Source organism: Callionymus lyra, chromosome 12 (genome assembly GCF_982586985.1).
Source record: "Callionymus lyra chromosome 12, fCalLyr1.hap1.1, whole genome shotgun sequence".
Taxonomy (NCBI): Eukaryota; Metazoa; Chordata; class Actinopteri; order Syngnathiformes; family Callionymidae; genus Callionymus; species Callionymus lyra.
In genome coordinates, this window is record NC_141829.1 from 14,034,844 (window position 1) to 14,059,055 (window position 24,212).

Genomic DNA, 24,212 nt, shown 5'->3' on the forward strand with positions numbered 1-24,212 from the left:
AAATGTTTTGTTTTTCCTCTGAAGATTTTTCCTCCTCGGGCAGATTTTTAACTGCGTCACAATTGTGTGTCGCTCCAGAAACACACACACACACCTTGGGTGGGTCCGTAGTTGTGTTGTAGGCGGTTTGTATAGTTGTGAGTCATGTTTTGTTGCTATGTTAAAAAACGTTTTTTTATAGAGCAATTACCCAATTTGTTCATTAAATTAAGTATCATTGCTGCTTCTTTTGTTGACTTGTTGAAAGAAAAGAAAAATATTTATATTAATCTTCTATTCATTATAACTGTCTGGTTTAATTAAAAAATATATTTTATTTGAAATAACTCTTGACAAAGCTAGAAAGTTAGTTAAACTCTGCAGCGAGAATTCTGGTTTAGCAAAGCCTTAGTATTTGTTATTCTGAGCCGCTCTAGTAGAAGAACTCACATTTCCTCGATTCCTTAAAACTCTTCACTGGCTGTCAGTTTCTTTCAGGATCAATGTGTCTTGATCTTTTAAAGTATATATTTTAAATGTGTATTGTTTTTGATTGTTAAAGCGCTTTGAGACCCTGGTCTAGAAAGGAGATTTTACAAATAACTATTTCTTACTAACAAGTAAAGTTTATTCAAAAATAAACCTGTAAACTAGTGAAAATGAGCAGAACACAAACTCTACATGGGACCATCTTGTTATAATTAAAAACTGGCCAAGTATCTGCTGATTCAGGGTTTTGCAGATGTGTATCTTTTTTTATGCATCTTTCACCGTCTTATTTTTACTTATCTGAGGTAAGTCCGTGAATATAACACCAACAATAAACTCGACTGTGCTGCAAAAAAAAAGTTGATGATCTTAATAACGCTTAAACATTTGTCTCTTAAAGCTATAGACACACACATAAAGCACACCATCGTCTGCATACAATGAAATATAAACAGATGCAAACACACAAACATCTTGTTGTAACCAGTGTAAAGATTGTCGTTTTTTTTTGCAGCTCATCCTATTGTATATTCTATCTGAAGATAATCCTGACATTCACTGAGTGTCTGATAGATGACTTGGCTGCTTTCCTAGGGAGACACCAGACTAGAGGTACATGTTTTTGACAGAAAAGCTAGCCTTAGCCTAGCTAAAAGGCTATATTTCTACTAGGTTGGGATCAGGAAGTAATCTGGGAGATTTTCTCTTTTCAGCAGCTCTTGTTTTTGTGCTATTCTGAGCTCATATGTAAGTAAGTAAGTCATTTATATTTGTAGAACGTACAACTATATACGGGTCATACCAACGATCAGGTGAGCCAAAGATTTCACTTTAAACATTCTAAGGATAGAGGCACGTGGAAATTAAATGAATACATTATAATAACAGTAATAATAATAAGTAATTTAATTCTATTTATGAATTATAAAATGTACAAGTCTCTGGTTTTATTTTATTTTATTTATTGTGTTTTATTTTGTTTACATTTATTGTATTAATTCTATTCTATTCAAACACCACGAATATTATCAATAAAGTTTTCTGATCAAGATCCTGGCAGCAGTAAAAGAAAGCATGAGTAGATTCAATGTAACTAGTGAAGATGATCAAGATGGTTGAGGATGAAAGAGTGAAAGGAAATGACAAACAATTCTGCTTTGAGTCAAAAGTAGAATTCTATGTCCAAAAGAAATTATAAAAAAAAAAAGATTTTCATGCAAGTATATCAGTGCCATCAGAAGAATTGAATGGTTTAATTCAACATTTAAAATCTGGAAACTTTGTTGTCGTTGTTTTTAAGTATTTCATTATCTTTTTTTGAATGATTGAATACAATTATTTCATAATTCAAAGGTTAAATTTGTAGTTACTGGATAATGGATTTCAATAAGTTCCACATTGAAATGTTGAATATGCTTTTAATGAATACTTAAATTGAAGAAAAAAAACAACAGATTCAAGTGTTGAATTTGTTTTTTTTTTTATTTTATTTTCAAAAATCGAATATTTTCTTAATTCATTCTTTTTTTCTTCATAGTTTAATATTCTTGGTATTGGCATTCTTTTTTTTATTATTATTATAATTCTTAAAATGTTAAATTCAATATAAAATGTATGTAAAACAGTTTTACAATTTCTTTTTTAATTTGAGCGACTCGCTTGTCACGTGATCGTCTGCTCGCCACACGATTAGTTGAAAGTTAACAGGTAAAAAAAACAGGTAACTCGGTATTTTTTTGATGATGTTCGGTGCTAGTATTGTATTAACATTTTTACATTGAATTTAAAAGGCTAGGAATTATTTTAAAAATGTATATTTAAAAAAAAAACGGACTTATTGTAATTTAAATACATCTATATAAAATCATTTATTTTTAAATCACCATTTAATAAAAAAGGTTAAACTAAACTAATCGATAGTCTAATAGTAATGTGATACACTAATATTTGTCTCGTTTATTCGCGTCGCTAAAAAAAACCAAAAAAAAAAACGATTTAAGTCCAATCTTATTTTGAAAAACCCTTCCACCAGCTCCACACACCAATTCGACGAGGCATAAACTTCCGGCGTCGGTACACTCGGGGCCGCGTCTGCGCATGCGTGGCTCGTCAGTCTGAGAGTTGAGAAGTCCAGACGGAGCTGGAAGTGAAGCGAGAAAAGCCTCCTATCATGACTCCTCTCCGCTCCTCCGCCTGAAAGCAGAGCACGAAGAAGAACGAGAAGAAGAAGGAGAAGAAGCGAGTTTTTTCTTTTTGTTTTCTTCTCTCGACAAACGCAGCGTCTCGACATGTTGGCGACACGTAGGCGTCTCTCCTCAGACTGTGGACAACAAATCGGGTTTTGTCGGTGAAACCTCGGGAGATGGCAGACCTGAGTCCAGAAGAAGCTCTCTAAAAAAAAAAAGGTAAGTTTTCACCTGAAATAGTGTTTTTTCTGAGTGTTTTATCGTAACTTATCTAATGTATTTTTTTGGTGATAAAAGACTAAAGTTTCCTTCAACACATTTACATTTTTTATCTAGTAAAACGATAGTTTTTGTAGTTTAAAAAATGAACCTAGCTTTTTAAAATGGGTTTATTTATCGTGTCTTTTGTGTTCACCTTCTTAAAACATCTCAACAAGTTGTGAGTTTTAGGGTTTATTGTCATTCAAAGGGTCTTTTTGGGAGGGTCCAACTTACCCATCATCCCACGCTGAGTACTTTTTTTTTTACATCACAATCGAGGACAGGGTGTGTGTGTGTGTGTGTTTTGGGGGGGTGGGTTTTTAGAGAACCTCTCACATATGTGCATCACATTGTATTCAGTGGCTGGAGATGATGCAGGAAGTTGGTGGGCGAGCCAGCAGACATGGGGGTGTCGGGGTGTAAACTTCATTAAGAAAGGTGTCAGAAGTGGCTGCAGCCATGATTGTGGTGATTAATAGACGTGTGACCGTCTCACACCCCAGTGTTCCTCCTAGAATCCACTCCCACTGTCACCCCGGGTGTGGAAGATCCTGTTGGAAAAACAAGAGTATGTTATATTAAAAACCCATGAGCGACTGAGGAGAGTCCGATAAAACCCAGCAGTCGTACAGTCTGGACTCTTGAGATATGTTTCAGGCCCGGTGGGTGTTGAGGGGAGGGGAGGCCCGGGCAGTGACCCTGATTTTTTTTGGGGGGTTTCTAGTCCTCTGTTTCGTTTCTTTTGGTCCGACAACGATGTTATTGTTTTTTTTGGCTGTCGCTCGTTCATAAAGCATATGTCACTGCATTCCAGACGCTGACACTGACTGGTTAATTGCTGGTTTGAAGGTTCATGCTTTTGAGTTCTTAATTTCACGATGAGTTATGTCGTTGTTTTGGCAGCAGTGTTGAGTTGCTTGGATTGTATATTTGTGTAGCTTGGATTGTATAATTCAGTAGTCATTCTGTTGATCATGTTCATTTATTTTTTGGGGGTGTTTTTTAATAAGATTCTTGACAATGAAAACCGTTAAAAATAGTTTCTCTAAAAATTTTTCTTTACAGGGTTTTAGTTTAAACACAACTATACATAAGGAGTTCAATAGCGCAGGATTTGCCACGATGCACTCAAAACCGTCAAACAAACGAAATTCACTGAAACTAAAAAACATGTACAGAATGGAATTCGAACAATTTAAAAGTAAACTTCGCATTTACATTAGTATAAGTTGTTTTTCTGGTGGTTTTTTTTTTACGAACAAATGGATGGATGGATAGATACAGTATGAATGGATGGACAGATAGGTACAGTTTGTAGAGATTTTATTTATTTATTTATTTATAGACATTATTAATCCAGAGGAGAAATTATTTTGCAACAACACATCCCTCCATACAAACACCCATAAATAAATGCATGTAAAAACAATAAAATAAACAAATGTATATACAAATAAATAATTCAAAAGTTGTCAAAAAAAACCTAAAACATGCATGTTAAACACATTGAATAATTGTGTAGTGCCAATCCAGTTGTTGAAATACTATCTTAACATTAGTGTTTGAGCTGATAATGATGATATCAAAAAAGTTAATCTGTCTGGAGCAACATACCTGGAATTGTACCTGCGACTTCTCGCCTTATTGTGTCATTTTAATGTGTTTCATACTGGAGGTCGGGGATTGTTTTGTTCCGATGTGTGGGTTTCGCGTTGCCTTCGGGATGGAAACCATCAGTCAGATCTGGCTACAACTCCTGAATGGAAAAGCTGCAGGGGGTCTGCCTCTCTCTCCGTTTACACGTCAACACATTTTTAGAAATCCCTGTTTTCTGTGATTAAAACCAAAAAAAAAAACAACAGGCGTTTTGTGTAAACAAGAGGCAGATGGAAATATCTGCATTTCCTGTTGTGGCAACTTTCCATTAGTGTCTCTTGTGTTGACTATGAAGCTATTCCTGGTGATTACATCTCCAGTCTGGCTTGGGAACATATCTTTTCTATTCATCATATTGTTGTATATGATCCTTGTAGCATTACTTCAGTGATATTTATTGATCACAGTTTTTTTTTAACAATAGCGAGAGTGTAACTTTTAGGCTAGGCTAGGTAGGGTTTTGTACAGGCAAGAATCTAACTATATGTATCAAATTACAGGGGTAATAGAATTATATATTATTGTCGAGTACTTTATAGTTTTATTCAAGAAAGAAACCAACTTAAATCTAGAAAACTGACTTGTTACAAACGAAATGGAAAGAATTAGTGTTGTGTACGGTACGTATCACAATACCGTGACGTATGAGATCTAGTTATACTGTAGTAACAAGGATATATTTGTAGTATTGTCAAGTACTTGACTCTGGTGTTGCAGAATTTACAGACCACATGACTCTTGATGAAGTCGAAACTACTTACATTTGTTTTGAAACCAAAATATGTCCAAACATCAGTTTTTAAAAGCTGCTGGAGTCGACTGTATCCTCTCGTCCCCAGTCATCACCAGGATTTTATTGTTCCTTTAGCCGAAGACGATGTAAATATGTGTAATTCGTAAATGAAACATTTTCATTTCATACACACACTTTATTGAAATATACACCATAAAACAATACAAATAAAAATGTGTTAAAATCAATACAGTGCTTTGGTTATCGATAGTGTATAGATTAAAAAAACAAACCCACCCCCGGTAGAGACCTGGTGATTGCAGTGTTACTACTCGTGTCTGACGATCATCTGCAGACAATAGAAACATCACCCCCCATAACAAAAGGTGAGACCTGCTCAGGTCGTTGACCCCCCGTTGTGTATTGAAGGACGAACCCCCTTGACCACGACTGGCTTCACAACTCATGGAAATGTTTTTTTTAAATGGCCTCCAATGTCGATGTAGTGTTTGCAGGTCTTGTTTTTTGGGTCAAGCTCGTATCGTCAGGTGAGAACACGCTCTTGGGTTCCAGGGCGCTCTCGCAAAAGGGAGGGGCTTAAAGGTTGAAAGGGGGTCAACCTCAAAGGCAGTAACTTCTCCGTGTAAAGCAATTTAGCTGTCACAAGCAGCTGGCAGTTGGAACAATATTGAGGAGAAAGGAAGTTCTGGCTCCTTAAACCCTGTGAGAGAGTTTGGAGGGATAAGGAGAGGGTGGGCCGGGGGTGGGGGGTGGTGGTGGCGGTTCTGTATACGTGGAATCGGGTTACATACTCTCTTGTTAACAAGGCAGACCAAGATAGACCTTAGCTTCAAGTCTGAGCAAGAGTCTGGAGTCTCTGCCATGTCGGTGTGTCTCGCCAGTACTGGGAGGGGAGTAGTCTCGTCTCCCCCGGGCATGTTGTGAGTAAGGAACAGGAGGGCTGTCGATGAACGGTGTCGCCGGGGTCCCGGTTCCTCTTTTCCCCCTCGACCCAAACACACCACCGGCGTACTTGCTGACAAACAGGGAAAGTTTTTACCGGCCACAGAGATGGCATCAGCACAGACACCATGTGGGTCCTTTCAGTTTTCTTTCTCTTTCTAAAATCTAAAAAATCCTTTACCCCCCCCCCCCCACGCACACACCCCGTCCTTTAAAAAGAAAATGATCTCTTATGCTTTCACGACCGAGAAGAGCCTTTTGTGACTTGTGGTACTGCAGTCTCAGCAGGATTTTTTGGGGAAGTTGCTGGGGGAAGAGAGACTGGAGTTAAAAGACCGTCTGTGTTTGTGCCAGGATTCTGTGTTGTTTCACTGTTTGCTCTTTTTTTTTTCTTTCTTCCCTCCTTGTGTTCCTGCACAGACTCACTGATCAAAGATACTCGTGTTAAATGTGTAAGAAGCAGATGGAGATAAGAAAGAGGAGACGTTGTTTAAAGATGCATACGAGCGTATAGATCTGCGACGCAGACGAGTCTCCTGCCGAGTCTGCGGAGTCTTCTCCTCGCTTCAGTGCTTGTCCTACAGCCGATAAGGGGTTCGGGGGGGAGGTGAGTTATGGCTGGTGCTGTCGCCCCGGTCCGTCACAGTGATGGGTATCGTCTGGGTTTAATCTGATACCGTTGCCAAGTTTGTCCTTTAGGGAAAAAGCCTGGAAGTTTGTTTTTTTTGGGGTTTTTTTGTTGCAAAAATCCATAGCAATTCTTTTAATTCATGCTAAAATCTCTATTATTCAATAATTCTATTCATTTATAAATTGAGAATATCCTTTTATTGATTTATTTTTTTAACATTGAAATGGAAAAAAATCACCTATTAATGAGAAAATAACATTTTTCTAAAATCTAATTTTACTTCTTAAATGGTTCAAATTTGATGTTTTTATTTATTTTCTGGAATTTCATTTGTTGGATAGTTTTGAACTTCTTGAGCAAACATTAACTCAATGTTTTTTAATTTTGGTTAATGAAAATACATTTTAGTAGAGTTTAAAAAAACACATTAAGATTTGTCTCGGTTAATTGGAAAATGCTTCTACGTATCTTGTATTTTTCGTACGATAAAACTCCTTCATTTTCTCAAAAATTCCCAGTGAGCTGAACGTATTCATTCTGGTTGTCCTCACTTAACTCGGACCGATTTCACAGGAAAATAATTGATCAAAATGTTTTAGTACTACTTTTGATAATACTATGAAGCCGCACCATGCTTAATTATAGTCCGAAAAATACGGTATTTGCTTAATATTAATGGGTATATCATATACACTTTAAATGAAGTACATTTTCATTAAAATACCAGCGGGATACATTTCAATTATAACAGAATTTGTCCATGTTATATTCTGGAGGTAAAGACAGTGTAGACTTGAAGTAAACCATGACACGTCTGAACGAATTTTCTTTTTTTGGGTTTTTTTGGAGACAGTTTGTCTGAGTTACACGGTTAAACATTTCTAGTTGAGTTGCCGTTAGAGTTCATTCAAAGTCTCATTTTTCTTGACCCGAGTAACACGAACAGACACTGGGAACATTATTTGAGCGAGTAGAAGTGCTGCATGTGTCGGCCCCGCTAACAGAAACTTCATTGACGTCTATTGAGACTTGGCATGTTCAGTCAAGGCTCAAAAGCTGATCCTCTGTTTAACAATTTTCTCTGCTCTGTTTATTTGCTAAAGTAATTGTGGCTCCACCCGAAGAGTAGTCCCGAAGTACCACTCTTTTTACAAGTCTGGGAGGAATCACACAGAAACGTTATAGTCTAGTTGAGGAATATGGTATTTTTTTTTTTTTAGTAAATCACTTCATTGAATGGTCATTTTTATGGTCTTTGTATGTTGATCGCTTCAAACTGAATGTCAACAATGAATCGTACAATGTTTTGCTAACCTCAACCTTATCGTTTGTTTGATAGTTTAGCAACCGATGGCCTTGTCCGTTAGAATCTAAAAAATGCCTTTAATCACCTGCTTCACGGGGAGAATAATACAACCAAAAAAAAAACGTTCATTCGAGGTACGAAACATTTGCCCTTTTGAAGCGCGACTCCATCCCGAAAGAATGTTTGTGCATACCTCCGTCGGCAAACATCGTCACGGGCAATAAAGACGCTGTTTGAATTGGCCGTTTCGAATGTTTTGATTGCGGTGCGAGAAAATGAATGTCTGATCGCTATGGCGACCATTTTTAACAGCGTCCTTTTCAGAATCCCGACTGCACGGCCTTCCAAACTGCGTCGGCTAGGACGTCACACACACACCTCCGAAAAAGGTCTCTTGATAGTTCTGGATTTGGTCGTCTGTGTTTTCGTAGCCACTTCTGATCCGTGTTTCGTTTGGAATGGTGTGTCCAATTTACTCTTGAGCTGCAATGAAAAGGGCTGTCTGTGAAATGGTCGGAGGTAGGAGATGCAGAGGTGGACTACAGCAGGATAAATGACCAAAAAAAATCTATCTTTCTCGGTTCACTTGTGTGAGGGAGTGTGCGCTTGCACTCTACACTATGCTGTATCCTCCAAGAAACAGACCTTCGGGCTTTTTTTGCCGGCTATAATAAACATGCGAGTTGGTTATTGGACGTAAGCGGTCGGGCCTTTGCATCTGATTGCATTCCTGGCTTCACGGAAAGAATCCAGCTGCTTGAGACCTTGTATAAGTCTTGGGAGTGGGAGACTAGATGGACCCAGCAGGGGGCTGATTTCACAGGCTATTCCTAGGGGTTGACACATAAATACAGGTTTTTAAGCTCCAATTTCGAAGAGGCCTACGATCAGGGTGGTACGTTTTCAGAAGGTTAATAAGGTTCTTTTTTTTCTTTTTTTTCCTCCATCGAGTCGTACCTCATCCACAAACCATCTCAGTGTAGGATAAAGGAGGTCACTGGGAGGTCAACAGTGGTTGAACGATGAGTAAGCTAGCACTTTTTTTAAATTCAAGACATTTTCCAGTTTTGATGGAGAGTCTGACCTGCAATATCTTGGGTTAAATTATCCATAATTGGTTTATCCTTAGATAGAAGGGAATTCTGATATATTTATGACCTAGATTGAGAAACGCTTTCTAGACGGTGTATGTGCCGAACGCTCAAATCATTCTTTTACCCTACACAGTATGAACTGGACACTACTCTGTTAAGGTGTGTTTCCACCTTCACATAGCGCCTGGAAACTTGGAGACAATGTACTTGCCAGACACAAAAAGGTCCGGGCCTCGTCCACAGACCACGGAAACGCCACATATGTAAAGTAGGGCTGACACGTGCCGGTGAAAGGCTTAAAAGGTAGTAGATGCTTTTGTCTTTTCAATACCCATGCTACTCGAAACTTGAGGATGTGTTGTTCTTTCTCAAGAAATATTGATAAGTTAGAATGCAGTGAACATCAGATTTATTTGTCTCTTAAACAAGTGTGCTTTTGCACGGGAATTTATTTTGTTACTTATTCTTTCTTTAAGAAAATGGCTTGGAGTGGAAACTTACCACAGCTGAAAATTTTAACTCAAGATGTGTAATGTCATTTTCTTTATTATTAGAATTGTTATATACATTTTTTTATTGAAAAAAAGTGTTGTTTGGATGATATTGAAGGAACGATATCGATCTCAGAACCAGTAATGACAATTTTCAATCGATACTCAGGCCTAGTCTTGAATACTATAACCACTTAAATTGGGGGAAAAGTGCTTGAGGTGTATTATTTATAAATAAATAGTCTCTCTGTGCCCCCATCCACCTGGCGCCTACTTCAGTAAATGTATAATCCATCCTTGTTTATGACCAAACATTGGAAGTGGAAGTCTTCCTCTTTACTCGCCATGTTGTGCCAGCAACAACCAAAATACTATTTGTAATCTCTTTATCTCGTTCCCCTTCGTCTTGCTTTAGTCAGATATGCACTGAATAGCAGATAAAATTGCAACTTATCAACCTGATTGTCGAGTCTACTCCAGGTCTCTGAATGATCTTCAGCCTGGACCAGAGGTGGAAACTTTCTTAAGGGGCCACAGCAGATACAGTGACTGCTATGAGGTCCCCCCCAAAATATTGCCTTAAGATGAATGGATAAAAGGGACAAATTATTTTTTTGCATTATATCATTTTACCTCTTAAATTGTTGATATATTTTATTCTGTTTATCTTTTTCAGTTAATTTCTCTTTTTTCATTGAAAAGACTTAAAACAAGATTAAAAAAAAAGAACAAAAGATCAAGTCATGACTTTAAAAAGTGTAACAATGCCCATAATATAATAGTATTATACGTTTAATAAAGTTCTGTCCTTGCCTTTTTTTTTTAGTATATTTTTATTTCATGAACCGAAAGGTATTTTTTCGTATCCCTAGTTAAAGAAATATCACAAAAATAAGGAGGAAAAAAGATAAAATTGAGTCATAAAACATAGTAATATGTCAAATTTGAACTACCCATGAATAGTTCATTAAGCACGAAAGGAAAAATGAGAAAATTGGTCTTGAAACATTTCTACGTGACTATTTAAGTTGTTTTACTGATTAAAAAGTTGACAGAAAAATGCATTTTCAACCAAAATGATTGAGGACATGGATGTACTTGATGTCATGTTCATGGCGACAGCTTAGTTGCCGGGTGGTAAGACTTTAGGTTGAGGTGAACGTGTAAATGTTGGCGAGCTGCAATCCGAGCATGAATATGTGCTGGTGCAAAGAGGACATTTCCGCCCTCAGGTCTGTATTCCACCCACATCCACCTCAGAGAGAACCATCTGCGCGTCCCTGATGGCGTGCTGGCACTTGTAGGTCGAGGTCGTGGACACCGGGCGACGGCTTCCGCATCACCTCCCCTCCCCTCGGCTCCCCTTTATCGCTGGAGTTTTGCTGCAGTTTCCTAGGTGTCCGGGGCGATGTGTGCCATGGTAACTGTGCCAGGCTGCCAGCTCACACACATTCCACCTCTCGTCTCCCTCTTTGCCAGCATGATGACTCAGCAGCTCCTGCAGTGTTTCAGCCTCCTCCCTCCTCAAACGCTCAAACAGCATCGCATAAAAAGTCGTGTTTTGTAAGTCTTTTTTTTTTTTTTTTCTCCAACGCTGCATTAAAAACGACAAGGATCGACACATGCCGTCGTCAATCCTTAAATGCATTTCTGGAAATTTGTTATGAAATTTCAGCAGAAAAGAGGATTATAAGTCTGGCTGGTGTTTTTTTTTTTGCACTTTTAATACCAAGTCTGGGAAATCTAGTTTGGTAAAAATGTCATTACTGGTAATGGGTTTTGTCCATCTTCAAATGATGTGCGTGACATTCTTCTTGAACAACCTTTTTCTTTCTGCTTGTAACCTCACGGTTGTGTCACAGTTGTGTTGACCTTCGCTTCTTTCCCATCTTGACCCATGAACCGTGTTTCTATAGCACCTTAAACTTGTGTGTTGTTAGATTTAAGACGATGCTGGGGCTTGACTTTGAAACAAAAACAAGTGGAAAGCATGAACTAAATATACTTTGGCTCATTAAGATCTTTTTAACCAAGTCATTGCTTGACAATCGCGACCAAAGAAAACCTTTTTTTTGTACGTCCTTTACACGTTTTTATTTGTTCAGGCTTTTCCTTGATTTTCTGGAACTCCTGTCTTGTTCTCAGTGTTATCTTGACCTTTAAAGTATATACTTTATTGAATATTGTTTTGATTGTTTAAGCGCTTTGTGACCCTGGTCTGGAAAAGCGCTATATAAATACACATTACTGTATTATTCTTAAAAGTGTAAAGTTCGATGACAAAGAAGTAAGTAAATGGTGAAATAAGGAAACTGTTAAAGGGTTAAAAGGTTAGGTAAAGATTTGAAAGTCGTTCAGTAACATCTGAGGAACACATTGAATCGCGAACAAGCGATTGAACCGTCAACAGACTTGTTAGTCTGTCGGTAAAGACGGTTATGGCGATCAAACTCGATACATTAAGTCATCAAGTCGCACTGACGTTGCGTGACAATGTTGACAACAGTAAATTAAGAAATTATCTCCAGTGTCAACTTGTTTCTCTCGTCTGGAGCACTTATTTTAATGACTACGTTGAAACGTTTATTTGTAACCTTTTGTTCGTCTAAATTTTTTTGTTCAACAAGATCATCGCACCCTGTGGCGAACAACAATGGCTCTGTTTAGTCTAGACGTGTCATTCTCATGTCTTTTTTTTCAACCTAGATTCGTTAATTTTGTAACATTTCTGCCTCTTTGCACAATTTATAATTCATATCGTGACTCGATCTTACTAGTCTAGCTTTGGAAATTGTATTTAAAATGAATGAACACAAAGACTGGATCCTTGGGATTCAGCAGCATGAGCAACGTCGCCGACTAGTTAGTTTAGTTAATATTTGTATTACTTCAGATGACGAGCACGGTTGTAAATCTTTCAATCTTAACATGTAGCCATTAGTCTGCTCTGGTGTAAAAACTGGAAACTGTAAACTTAGTGTCCGACAGCCCAGCTGCACTTTTATTAATGTTCATTTTTGCATCGTCAATCCAAATCCTTTTATGGTAAAGCAATGACTGTCTCACCAGAACATCTGCAACTTAAAAAAAGGCTTTAAGATAATTCAGTTTATGACCACTCGAGAAAAAATGAGCTCAGTTTTTCTTAAGGCTCAAATACTTTTAGCTTCTTTTACACTGGAGTAAAGCAGAAAAGTTGTTTCCTAATGGACAAGAAACTTAATCTAATCATCGTAGGCTCTTTATCGAAAAGATAATCGAAGACAAAGAGAACTTTATCTTTGGATCAGGGAGCGAAAATCGAGACGACTATAGTTGGCACTTCTAGAGAATTGGACGAAATGCAAGTTTAGCTTTAGATCAAATTCACTCCATCTTTATCGTCTAATAAAGTAAATAATTGGATTAATAGTTGAATGTTAAACCACTTCTTTCGATGCATGGTCAAAAAAAAAAACGCACATTCAGCTGCTTATTCCCTCGACTCCTGAACACAATACAAACGAATGCAGAAGGAAATGAAAGTCTTTTTCTTTTTTTTTCATCTGCACATGGTTTTTATTAAGATGGAGTTTTAGCAAAAGCTGGACTGAAATATCTCAGGAGTTCCTCCTTTTTTTTCTCTCTCAATTTTTAACCCAAATATATCTGATTAATGAACATCTGATCCCACCACTTCATTCTTCTCTCAAATGACGTTAAAACATGGCCGTCCTCACCATATGGAGCCGGTCTAAAGTTACGAGGCGGCATCAGGATGCAGGAAGAGGGAACTGAAGGATGGATGGTCTGTGAGACTGATAGTGGGGGGAAATGAGAGCACATCCTTGGCAGGATGTCAGCTCTGTGAACACACACTGCCAGGCAACTCAATACACATGCATGGAAGGCTGCGACACACATCGACGCACACGCACACACACACACACACACACACACACACACAGCATCACCAAGTTGTCCCGCTCTTATTGCAAATAACAGTTCCGCAGATGTTCGCCTCGATTCTCTCGGATTCAGAGTAGTTTTGGCTTTTTTGTCAGTGGGCGTGTTTAGATGGAATAAAGGGAGTCATTTAAATTCATTGAAGCTCAGTTGTACCTCGATATGTACCTCAAACTCTTGATTAATTATCAATCCTAAATTAAACAAATGCATATTTTCCTCTACAAATTGTACTTCTTATCTACAATTACATCCTTAGCCGATATAAATAGAATATTTCTACTACCATTTTTGATGTCCTTGCACTCACTTGTAGTGCTATCTAGAATATCCCCTTTATTTTAGTATTACTGCAGACTTTTGTACCTCTGAGGCACTTTAGGAATGCGAAGAAAATATAGATACAGCAATGTATGTACGATATCTTTATTTATAATACTGTATTTCGATACTCTAATACTTTTAATCATAGTTCTTCCATGGTTTATATTTCTATAAAGTGTGCAAATATATATATATATATATATATATATATATATATATTTAAAATTAGCATGGAAATATTCAAGGCATTTGTTCATTTCTGTGTTGCAATCCAGTTTACAGCAGTCTTTACGACTGAGTACGAGAGGATGCAGTCCACTCCAGTCGCTTTTAAACCTGATATTTGGACATTTTGGTTTCAAAACAACTAAAGTAGTCTTTGCTTCTTTGTCACGAGTCATGTGATCTGTAAATATCGCAACACCAGAGTCAAGGACTCTGACAATACTACAAAAATATCTGTTTCTACAGTATCACCATTTATCGCGATACATCATACTTATCATATTGACAGATTCTGGCCAATACACACCCCTACTACCCTAATGTCTCTGCTAACTTACTTACTACTGCACAAAAAATCCTCTACATTATATCTTTGCTTTTATGTTGTGGTTATTTAAAAAAAAATTAACACTTGTTTTCCTTTTAAAACTTAAATATACATCAAGATATATATCGTGACTGTGAAGACATTGGATTTATACATTGATTCTTCTTAATTTTCAATACAACTATAAAGCCAAAATTCTGTATTTTAAGATATGTTTTTGACACATATTAGCTGGTTGTGCTGAAGAGAAGTGGATTGATTTTCTTCTTGATCATGTGTTTGTTGCACCAAAGAGTTAATTAAACTTATGTTGTAGCTTCTTTCTAACTTAAAACTATATCGTCCGTAATATATATATATTCGTCGTTGTTAAAACCATTTGTGTTGCACTGTGTTTACCATCCTAGGACGTAAATAACTACTATTGAGGCCACTAAGTGGCGTCTAACATGCTCTACTTGGTTAATTGGAGTGAGTTATAGATCTAACTGGGTGAGTCAGGCTCATTTGCTTTGTTCAAACACAACTTTACACCAGTGCTTCAGTGTTTCTATTCTCGGGGAATCAAAGGGACTAAAGGTTCCCATGTTTAAGTGTTGATCTATTGATGCTTGTCGGTTGTTGTGGAGTGTTGTTGCTTTTCACAATTAAATTTGATTTATCGTTCTCGCTCTGCTTTCAAGACGAGATATATCTCCCTGGGGCCGTCAGCCCAGTAAATGGCTTCTGGTTCGATGTTAAACACATTTACTGTGAGTTTGTTTGCTGTAAACTAATGTATTTAACGACTTCTTGCAGTGTGTCGGAAAAGTGTTGAGGCAATGCTGTTGAAGCTCTGATGGCGCCATTGCCAAATTCACCATGAGTGTTTACACAACATGATCAGTCTTTTTTGTGTCTTTTTTTTCTGGTTTTATCTCATCACAGGAAACATTGAGAACGTTGGGTAGTAAAGTGCATAATTTAATAATTAAAAAAAATATATATATATATATTTATATATATATATACATATATAAATAAAGGAAAAACATTGTTATGTACTGTTGTGTTATTTGCACCTGAGTATTACTTGGTTTCCAGGGACAAGATGATTCAAATTTAGAATTCATTTGCTTGGAGTCTTAATTGTACCTTTATTTGGTTTGAAATGATTTATGCCCGAAATCTTATACAACTTTTTGTACTATGTCTAATGTAATTGGAACTGGTACTGGTATTGAAAGTTATCTGTAACATTATCAAACATTTTTTAATGATACCCAGCCCTAATTCCCTATCTTTTTGTCATTTATATATCATTTTCAAACCCTACCTTGTCCCAGGAGTTTCGATTTACTAAAATATTCTTCGACTTTGGCGTTGGATACTACAGATGTTGCCCACATGGATCATGTCACTAGAACTCATCCCCCATCCCATATTGTAGTGCAACAGTTTCAAACATAATAAAATAGTGTTCATTGGCTTGAACTTGAGCTTTGGGAGTGAACAATGTAACTATGTGTATAAGACTACTTTAAGAAATTACTTCAGACAGTTTAATACTTTTTTGTGCATTTGAAATATGGTCTATAAAAACAAGCCCATGACAGTAGTGTCCACGAAACTTGTTGCACAAAAAACTTGACAAATCTTAAATGATTCAAGGGCACCACTAAAGATTTAACCAGTTTCTCGTTGGCCCTCGTATCGATAGTTTCTGTAAACTATATAACTTGGAAATCCGTTTTTGAGTTATTACACATAACATACACAATGGGATATCATGATGGTCATTATAAATGTCGACTCTTGAACATTCATGACACGTGAGAGCACATGTCTGTCGACTGGGTATTCGATGCAAACGTCGGCGGTACGTCCTCAATACGCCTCTAAAAGGCGGACTTGTCTGCATTAAGCTGCCGGGGCGTAATTAGACGGACTAATAAAAAGATCAATGGCGGGCACTTTGCTCCAGCTGACATGACGTCTGCCGGCGTCTTTGTTTCGGGTCCACCGGCCCTCCTGCCTACACAGCGTCTGGGCGACTGATCTCCTGCCAGCTTGTGCCCTTCTTCCTTTCCCAGCCCCCCCCAACCCACCCCTGCTCTGGGGTGCTGACACCAGACACCTCTTTGTCCCCCCTGTCCACGTCGCCCATCTTCTTCCCCAATGCAGCCCATCCTGGCCCGCAAAAAGGCGGACTGCAGTCTCTGACCTACTGTCCCTCAGTTGCCCCCCCTTAGGCTTTATCAGTTGCCGCCCCCCCAGAGCGCCTCCCTGCTCCCAGACACTGGTCCTGATTATCTCTGTGTGCCAGACTATGTTTTGTGGCCCGACTAACCGAGCAGCATGTGGTCCGTGTGCGCGGCATGAACACGGACTAATGCTCACATGCACTTAATCATTTATGTCTGGAAGACGGGCTTGAAGCGTGGGGGGGGCAGGTGGTGGTGCTGGCTGGTTAGGTCTCTGTGGTGCTGCTCTTGTGATGGGTAACTGTTTGGGGCGTGCATCCAGGATACGATAATGCAGGTGCAACAATAGGATACATTGCGATACAAAAGTAAAAAGGATATATTTGTAGTATTGTCAAAGTACTAGACTCTGGTGTTGCAGAATTTACAGACCACATGACTCTTGACGAAGTTGCTTTCATTGGTTTGAAAAAACCAAAATATAGTCCATATATCGGCTTTAAAATCGTTTGGAGTCGACTGTATCCTCTCGTCCTCAGTCATCACCTGGATCTCGCTGGATTTCTCATGGTTCCTTTAGCTGCCAATAATACCTGGAAATTAACTCTAGTGATTTTATTTTATACACACTTAAGTCGTTACTGCTTTCATTTGTTTTGAAACCAAAATATTGTAAAAAATATCAGCTTTAAAAGCTGCTGGAATGGACTGTATCCTCTCGTCCTCAGTCATCACCTGGATCTTGCTGAGTTTCTCATGGTTCCTTTAGCTGCGCAAGGATGCTACGACTGTTGCCATCCAGCGGCCGAAAGTTTAATCGCAACACAAAAATGCACAAACTACTTAGTTATATATTTTTATGATGATTTGAAATAAACTCACGATTTTATTTTTTACACACTTAAGTCGTTACTGCTTTCGTTTGTTTTGAAACCAAAATATATTCCAAAAATCTGCTCCAAGATCTGCTGTATCCTCTCGTCCTCAGTCATCGGTGGGATCTCGCTGGATATTGTTTCTTTATCTAAAGTTGCCTTAAAGATGCAGGATATTTGATTGCAACACAAAAATGAAAAAAAGCAAACTTTATTGAAATGTCAACGATCAAAGAAGTATGGTAGAAATAAAATATGGTAAAAATTGAGCAAAATCATTGCGGTATAGTGGAAAAAAGCCAATATATTGGAGTACTGAGGTTTACTTTATTTATACAGGGAGACAATCTTGGGTAACTGGAACTAAGTACTGAGTGATGATTAATTAGGGTGAATAGAAAATGACTATAATTTCAAACACTTTATTCAAATATAACCCATAAAATAATTATAATTTAAAAAAAAAAGGATACAGTTCTGTTCATAATTGATATGATATTGAAAAGAAAGAATTTTTTGCTATTTTAGTATATTAATATTTTCTTACACCCGTCATAACTGCAGTAATGAAGAATACTAAATAAGTCTGGGGGGTCTTTGAACATAAAGTGTCTGCGTCGACTCCAGACGATAATATTTGGGCACCCACGGCTGATCTCCCCACTGCCATCGCTTCTTTTTTTTTCCTCTCCTCCGCCTCCTCCTCTCGCGTCTGTCTGCTCCTCTCTCCCCTCAGTGCCAAAGCAGCCTGTCCCTCCAACACACACACACACACAGTGGCATCGACACACACTCTCACACACACACACACACACACTCACAGGGACAGCCAATAGGAGAGCACCAGTCTCCCCATTGCTTGCCACTCATTGCCTTGTTGCCAGGACAACAGGGAGGCTTGAGACCCACTTTATTTGAGCATTTTTAAACTTGGTTTTCGACTCCCTTTCCCCCCACTCCAAAAAAACCCCCCAAAAAAACCCCAAGAGCGTCTGGAAGATGCCGACAAGAAGTTGTAACTCACACCCACCATTATTTTTCTTTCCCACCAGGTTGACGATGACAGCCGGTGGCATGTTTCTTTGGGCGCTCCTGGTTCTCCCCTGCTCCGGTTTGGAAAGTGGTAAGTGTCGTTCCATTCCTGCATCACAGACACCACCGGAGCCTTTTTACGCGTCTTCACAAAAAAAAAAAAATGGTGCTAGTGATGCACTGTCTGTCACGGTACCACCTACAAGCGGCACAAAGCACTCATTCAAATCTCCCAAAAAAAAGAAAAATGTCCTTTTTCCGTCTCCCTCCCTCTCGCTCAATCTGCCGCCTCTGTTCTCCTCAATAACTGCAGCAGCGGCACATTGTCAAAGTCGTGAAATGTTATTTAAAAAAAAATAAAATACTTTAACAGATAAGCACAGCTTCTTTTTTGGGCCTAAAAAAGAAAAAAAAAAAGGGATTAACACGCTAATCTTGCGCCCGTTTTCCCAGGCGTGGCGAGGAACTCGGAGTGCTTGTGCGAGGGGGCGTCCTGCGGCGGCGAGGGTCGGTGTTTCGGCCGCCGGTGCTTCACCTCGCTGTCCACGCTGAACGGGACGGCGGTTCTGCAGAAGGGATGCGTCGCCGCCGACGATGAGGCGTTCCCCTGCGGCGGCGCCGGCCCGCCGACCCCCGAGCTGCTGGTGGAATGCTGCTGGGGTGATCTCTGCAACGTGAACGCTTCGCTGCCGCCACAGGTCAAAGGTGAGCCGAGTACCAAGAACATATAGTACTTAAGATTGAATTAAATATTATAAAAATGAATGGGTAAAATAATAGGAAATAATGTTTATCTGGAGCAGGAGCAACAAACTTTGTGGCCCCTGACATAAAATTTTGCGGCCACAATTTCGGCGTCTCCTTTTTTTGGTTTTATAAGACCAAAATTGCTCAAATGAACAGTGGAACTACACAGAAATCCATAAAAAAAATACGACAAAAAAAGCATTCTGAATTACCCCCCAGATTGTGACCCATTTTCCACAAGAATGGGCCCCTTTTGTGGCCAGTTTATTTTCAGAAACCTGATCAATACAATCTTTTGTCCATTTTGAAATGTTGCACTCGTATCAGTGAATATACGGTAGCTCAAGCAACAAAAGCAATATCAAAATTTGCATTCAGCTACAGCGATGAGTTCACTGAGAGGGAGCCAGACGAAGAGAAAACAACTGAACAATTATTATCTATGGACATTTCATTGAATAATGAATGAACAACTGGTTCCATGATAGAACTTGAACTGTTTTTTTTAACAACACAAATGAAAACGACTATCTTTTGTTTTGAATATACTTTTTCAACATTAGATAATATTATTTAGTAATTCTGTGGCCCTTCATGAAGTAACAAGAAATATTATTTTATTGTTATAATAATTCATTCATAATTATTATCCTATATTATTTATTATCTTAGTACGACTCTAAGAACATTGATTAGTAATTATTGACCCCCAAAAAGTGAATGTAAATACAAATATTTGGATCAAATGTGCTTTTATGAAATTTGTCTTTAAATAATGGTAATATAAATTGTTTATTTTCTATTTTATTGCTTTATTTTTACATGTTTAGCTTCTTTATTTTGTCCTTGATGGCCCTTCACTACATCCACTGTACGTAGAAAATGTGTAGAAATGGAATTTTCCAACTCATCTCGTCTGCTGTAGATTAATTAAAAAAATGTATCTTTATTAAATTTAGCTTTTTTGTTTTTTCCAAAATGTTTCTGGCAACTAATAAGAATTCAGTGCCCTTTTTTTTTTTTTTTCCTTTTTTGGAAAATTATTTTTATATTATTTTCTTTTTCATCAAAGTTCATTTTACGTAAAATAATTGATGTTGGTGTAGAAACAAACAATTTCTTAAAGGCTCAAAACCTTGAAATGTAATCACTGCTATATATAAAACAACCTTTATCTAAAAAAAAGGAAAGCCAAATAAAATCTGTTGCTCATAGTGTGTTATGATCAATCCATTAGTCATAAAACCAAAATAAACCCAACAGTTGTCGTACGAGGCCGATCTCAACAAGTGTGTCTGCAGGCTGGTGGAGAAGATATTTCTGAGTGATCGCCTTTTAATTTAATGGGCTGCTGTCGGCGAGTCTCTTAAACGGCCTTTCACCGTATCTGTTTCCCTTTCCATCAGAGGCGTCTGCGGTCCGGCCGGTCCTGCGGGAGCAGGAGTGCGTGTGCGAGGGCGAGCCCTGCGCCGGCGCCCGGCGCTGCAGTGGTCAGCAGTGCTTCGCCTCCGTCAAGACGGTGGACGGGGCCACGGTCCAGATGAAGGGCTGCCTCAGGGACGACCAGGAGGGCCGCGCCACCTGCGCCGCCCCGCCCTCGCCCGGCCACGTGGTCAAGTGTTGCCAGGGCCATCTGTGCAACATGAACGTCACGCTGCAGGCCAGAGGGAAAGGCGGCGGCGGCGGCGGCGAGGAGGAAGCGGACGCCAAGCCGGCGTCGGCCGAGGAGCACCAGTGCGTCTGCGAGGGCAGTTCCTGCATCACGGGCGACCGCTGCCTCGGACACCAGTGCTTCTCCTCCCTCACCGTCAACGCCGGGTTGCTGGTTTACCAGAAGGGTTGCTTCAACGTCCCGGAGCAGAGCAAACTCACCTGCAAGACGCCGCCTTCCCGGGACCAGATCGTGGAATGTTGTCAGGGACACTTGTGCAACCTGAACAGCACCGTGGAGCTTCCTGTCAAAGGTACGTTTTGTCACTTGATCGTCCAGTAGAGAAATATGTGCGATATTCGATATCGGTGTCTTGAATTGCGATATCGGTATTATTGCGATACTTTTCCTTCACCTAAAAATGTAGCCGCACGCAGGAGCGATTACTGTAGGGGGCAGTGTTTTTCAACCTTTTTTGAGCCAACTTTTTCCATTTAAAAAGAATCGTGACCACCATTCAAAATGTTAAACATATGTATATACTGAGACGTGTTGCCATGGCAACCGCGCCTAGCAAGATGCGCCGCACAGCTGCCGGACGGACGGAGACGTAAACAACAACGAGACGTAGAAGTACAAATTGACAACTTCACAGAACATGACACTGATTGGTCAAAGTGCGCATTTTTTTAGTAATGCTTGATTTGACTGATTGATTAATCAATGAAAAATTATAATTTATTGCACATATTTCGATATGCTAATTGCATGTGGCAGTATCGTGATATTGATAGTTTTCGGATATATCGTGCAGCCCTAATTTCAATACACTTGAATGTCACAATGTGTTTTTCCACAATACTGCATCGATATTCAAAGCGTTTGTTCAATTTTGTGTTGCAACTAATATTCCGGCTGCTATATGGCAGATCCGCAGCTAAAGAAACAATAGAAATCCTGTGACATTCTGTATATGACTGAGGACGAGAGGATACATTTGACTCCAGCAGCTTTTAAAGTTTTTTTGGTTTCAAAACAAATGAAAGCAGTTACAACTTCGTCAAGAGTCATGCGCTCTGTAAATTCTGCAACGCCAGAGTCAAGTACTTGGACAATACTAGTGTATGGTTATACTTGTCGCAAGAGAACGCCAGACCATAAAGTTTCATACAAAATAAATTAACAATGATAAAGAAAACGTATAAAAAAATAATTTTAAACATTTTTGGGGAAAAAAAACGTACAGTATCATGAAGAAAAATACTGCGATATATTTAAGTTTATCAATATTGTCTTTCCCCCCCAAATACTAATATGCCACTCAATCAAGATCCTTCTTAGTTTGGATTAAACTTAATTTTTCTTTTGTTTATTTGTTGATGGTGTTATTGAGGTATCGCAAAACTTTTGTTAACTTTACATAAACATAGTTTCAAGAATGTATTTGCTTCTTACTTTTGTTTGACCATAATAATGATCCTAATTATAGTGTTTATGCTTAAAATTGTCAGCATTAATATCAATTCTACCTGATATTTCATGCTCACGTTGCCAGTCGCCATTTAATTGTATATAGAATGTTATAAACAGCAGTTTTATTGACCGTGTAAGATCCATATTCCCCTGAATACGACCTCATTTATCCAACATTATATCAGAACACATGCCTCCTATAGCCAAGATGGTTTTGCTTTCCATCCCATAATTTAGTTTCGACACAAGAGACTTCACAAGTCCGACTTGTTTGTCAGGGACTGACATTATCTGTCAGATCTGTGTTTGAAATCATCATCGGTGCCTCGCGTACGAAGAAAGAGTTCATTCTGTGGCCTCGTGAAAAGAACAGTGTTCGTGTCTCTACTATGGAATGCTGGGAAGTGTGTATGCCGGTCAGTTCTTGACGTGGGTTTTCCAAGAGTGTTTGGTGTCGAACACAAGTTAAGACTTTGATGAGTGTTTGCGACAGAAGCGTGTGTGTGTGTGTGTGTGTGTGTGTGGTCCTATCAGGAAACTCTTAGGTACGTGAAAAAAAAGCGTCTCTTAACTCGTAATAACAGCCACTTCCTGTCTCCTAACAGCCGACGAGTTATCCAACTACAACGCCACCACGCTGGCCGTCGCCATCGTGGCGCCCATCATCATCCTCGTCATCCTGTCCGCCGTCGCCATCTTGGTGTTCCGGAGGATCCACCACAACCAGATGGAGCGTCTGACTTCTCGCGACGCCGAGTACGGAACCATCGACGGCCTCATCGCGTCCAACGTGGGCGAGAGCACTCTGGCGGTGAGTGTCAAGCTAGCTGGCGGTGAAACATTAAAAGATACTTTTCTGACTTCCTCTTTAACACGCCACGACTCTATTTTACAAGTATTTTGACGTTCATACTTTTCAACTAAAGATTTGTTAGTTTTACAGTCATTAAAACCTTTATATGCAAACAATGCTAAGGCTAACAATGCTAATGCTAACATGAGCACTTTGTTTTTAGCTAATTAAAAGATTTGATTTAAGGTTTTTATAACATTTAAAGCTATGCGTGTATAAATATATCACTGAATTAAAGATGATATTACAAATATCATGAGACTAGATTTGTATATAATATTATTACAAGATTAAAGTCGTATTTATTTTGTTTATTACTTGATTAAAGCAGATTAGATTAGATATATAGATGGATACTTTATTTATCCCCTGAGGAGAAATTATTTTTTTAAGCAGTAAAAATACATCCATCCAAACAAACATCGATAAATACATGTAAAAACAATCGAATAAATAAATACATAAGTCATTTTGAAATGTAAGTTTATATTAAGTATATTAGGATATTGAAGTAGTATTTATTATGTTTATTACGAGGTTAAAATTGTCTAATTAAATGTACTACTAGATTACAGTTGTAAATATTAACGTTTATTACAAGATTTAAGTCATATATATATATATATATATATATATATATTAAACGTTTATTTTGAGATTTAAGTTTATATTACGTTTATTACAATATTAAAGTCGTATATTACGTTTATATATATATATATATATATATATATTAAACGTTTATTTTGAGATTTAAGTTTATATTACGTTTATTACAATATTAAAG

At 38.4% G+C, this 24,212-nt stretch overlaps 1 protein-coding gene across 2 annotated transcripts in view; it reads left to right on the forward strand.

The window, feature by feature from the left end:
* Positions 1-2,148: 2,148 nt before the first annotated feature.
* Positions 2,149-24,212, forward strand: part of LOC148068361 (activin receptor type-1-like) — a 32,646-nt gene continuing 10,582 nt past the window's right edge. Inside the window, exons 1-5 of one of the 2 annotated variants that reach the window (XM_087804403.1) lie at positions 2,149-2,869; positions 18,720-18,792; positions 19,155-19,406; positions 20,855-21,412; positions 23,178-23,383. In XM_087804403.1, the coding sequence (XP_087660529.1) occupies positions 18,729-18,792; positions 19,155-19,406; positions 20,855-21,412; positions 23,178-23,383 (1,080 nt within the window). In that variant the 5' untranslated portion in view covers positions 2,149-2,869; positions 18,720-18,728. Of the gene's footprint in view, positions 2,874-18,719; positions 18,793-19,154; positions 19,407-20,854; positions 21,413-23,177; positions 23,384-24,212 lie in introns of both variants that reach the window. The other variant, XM_087804402.1, reaches the window with a different exon arrangement.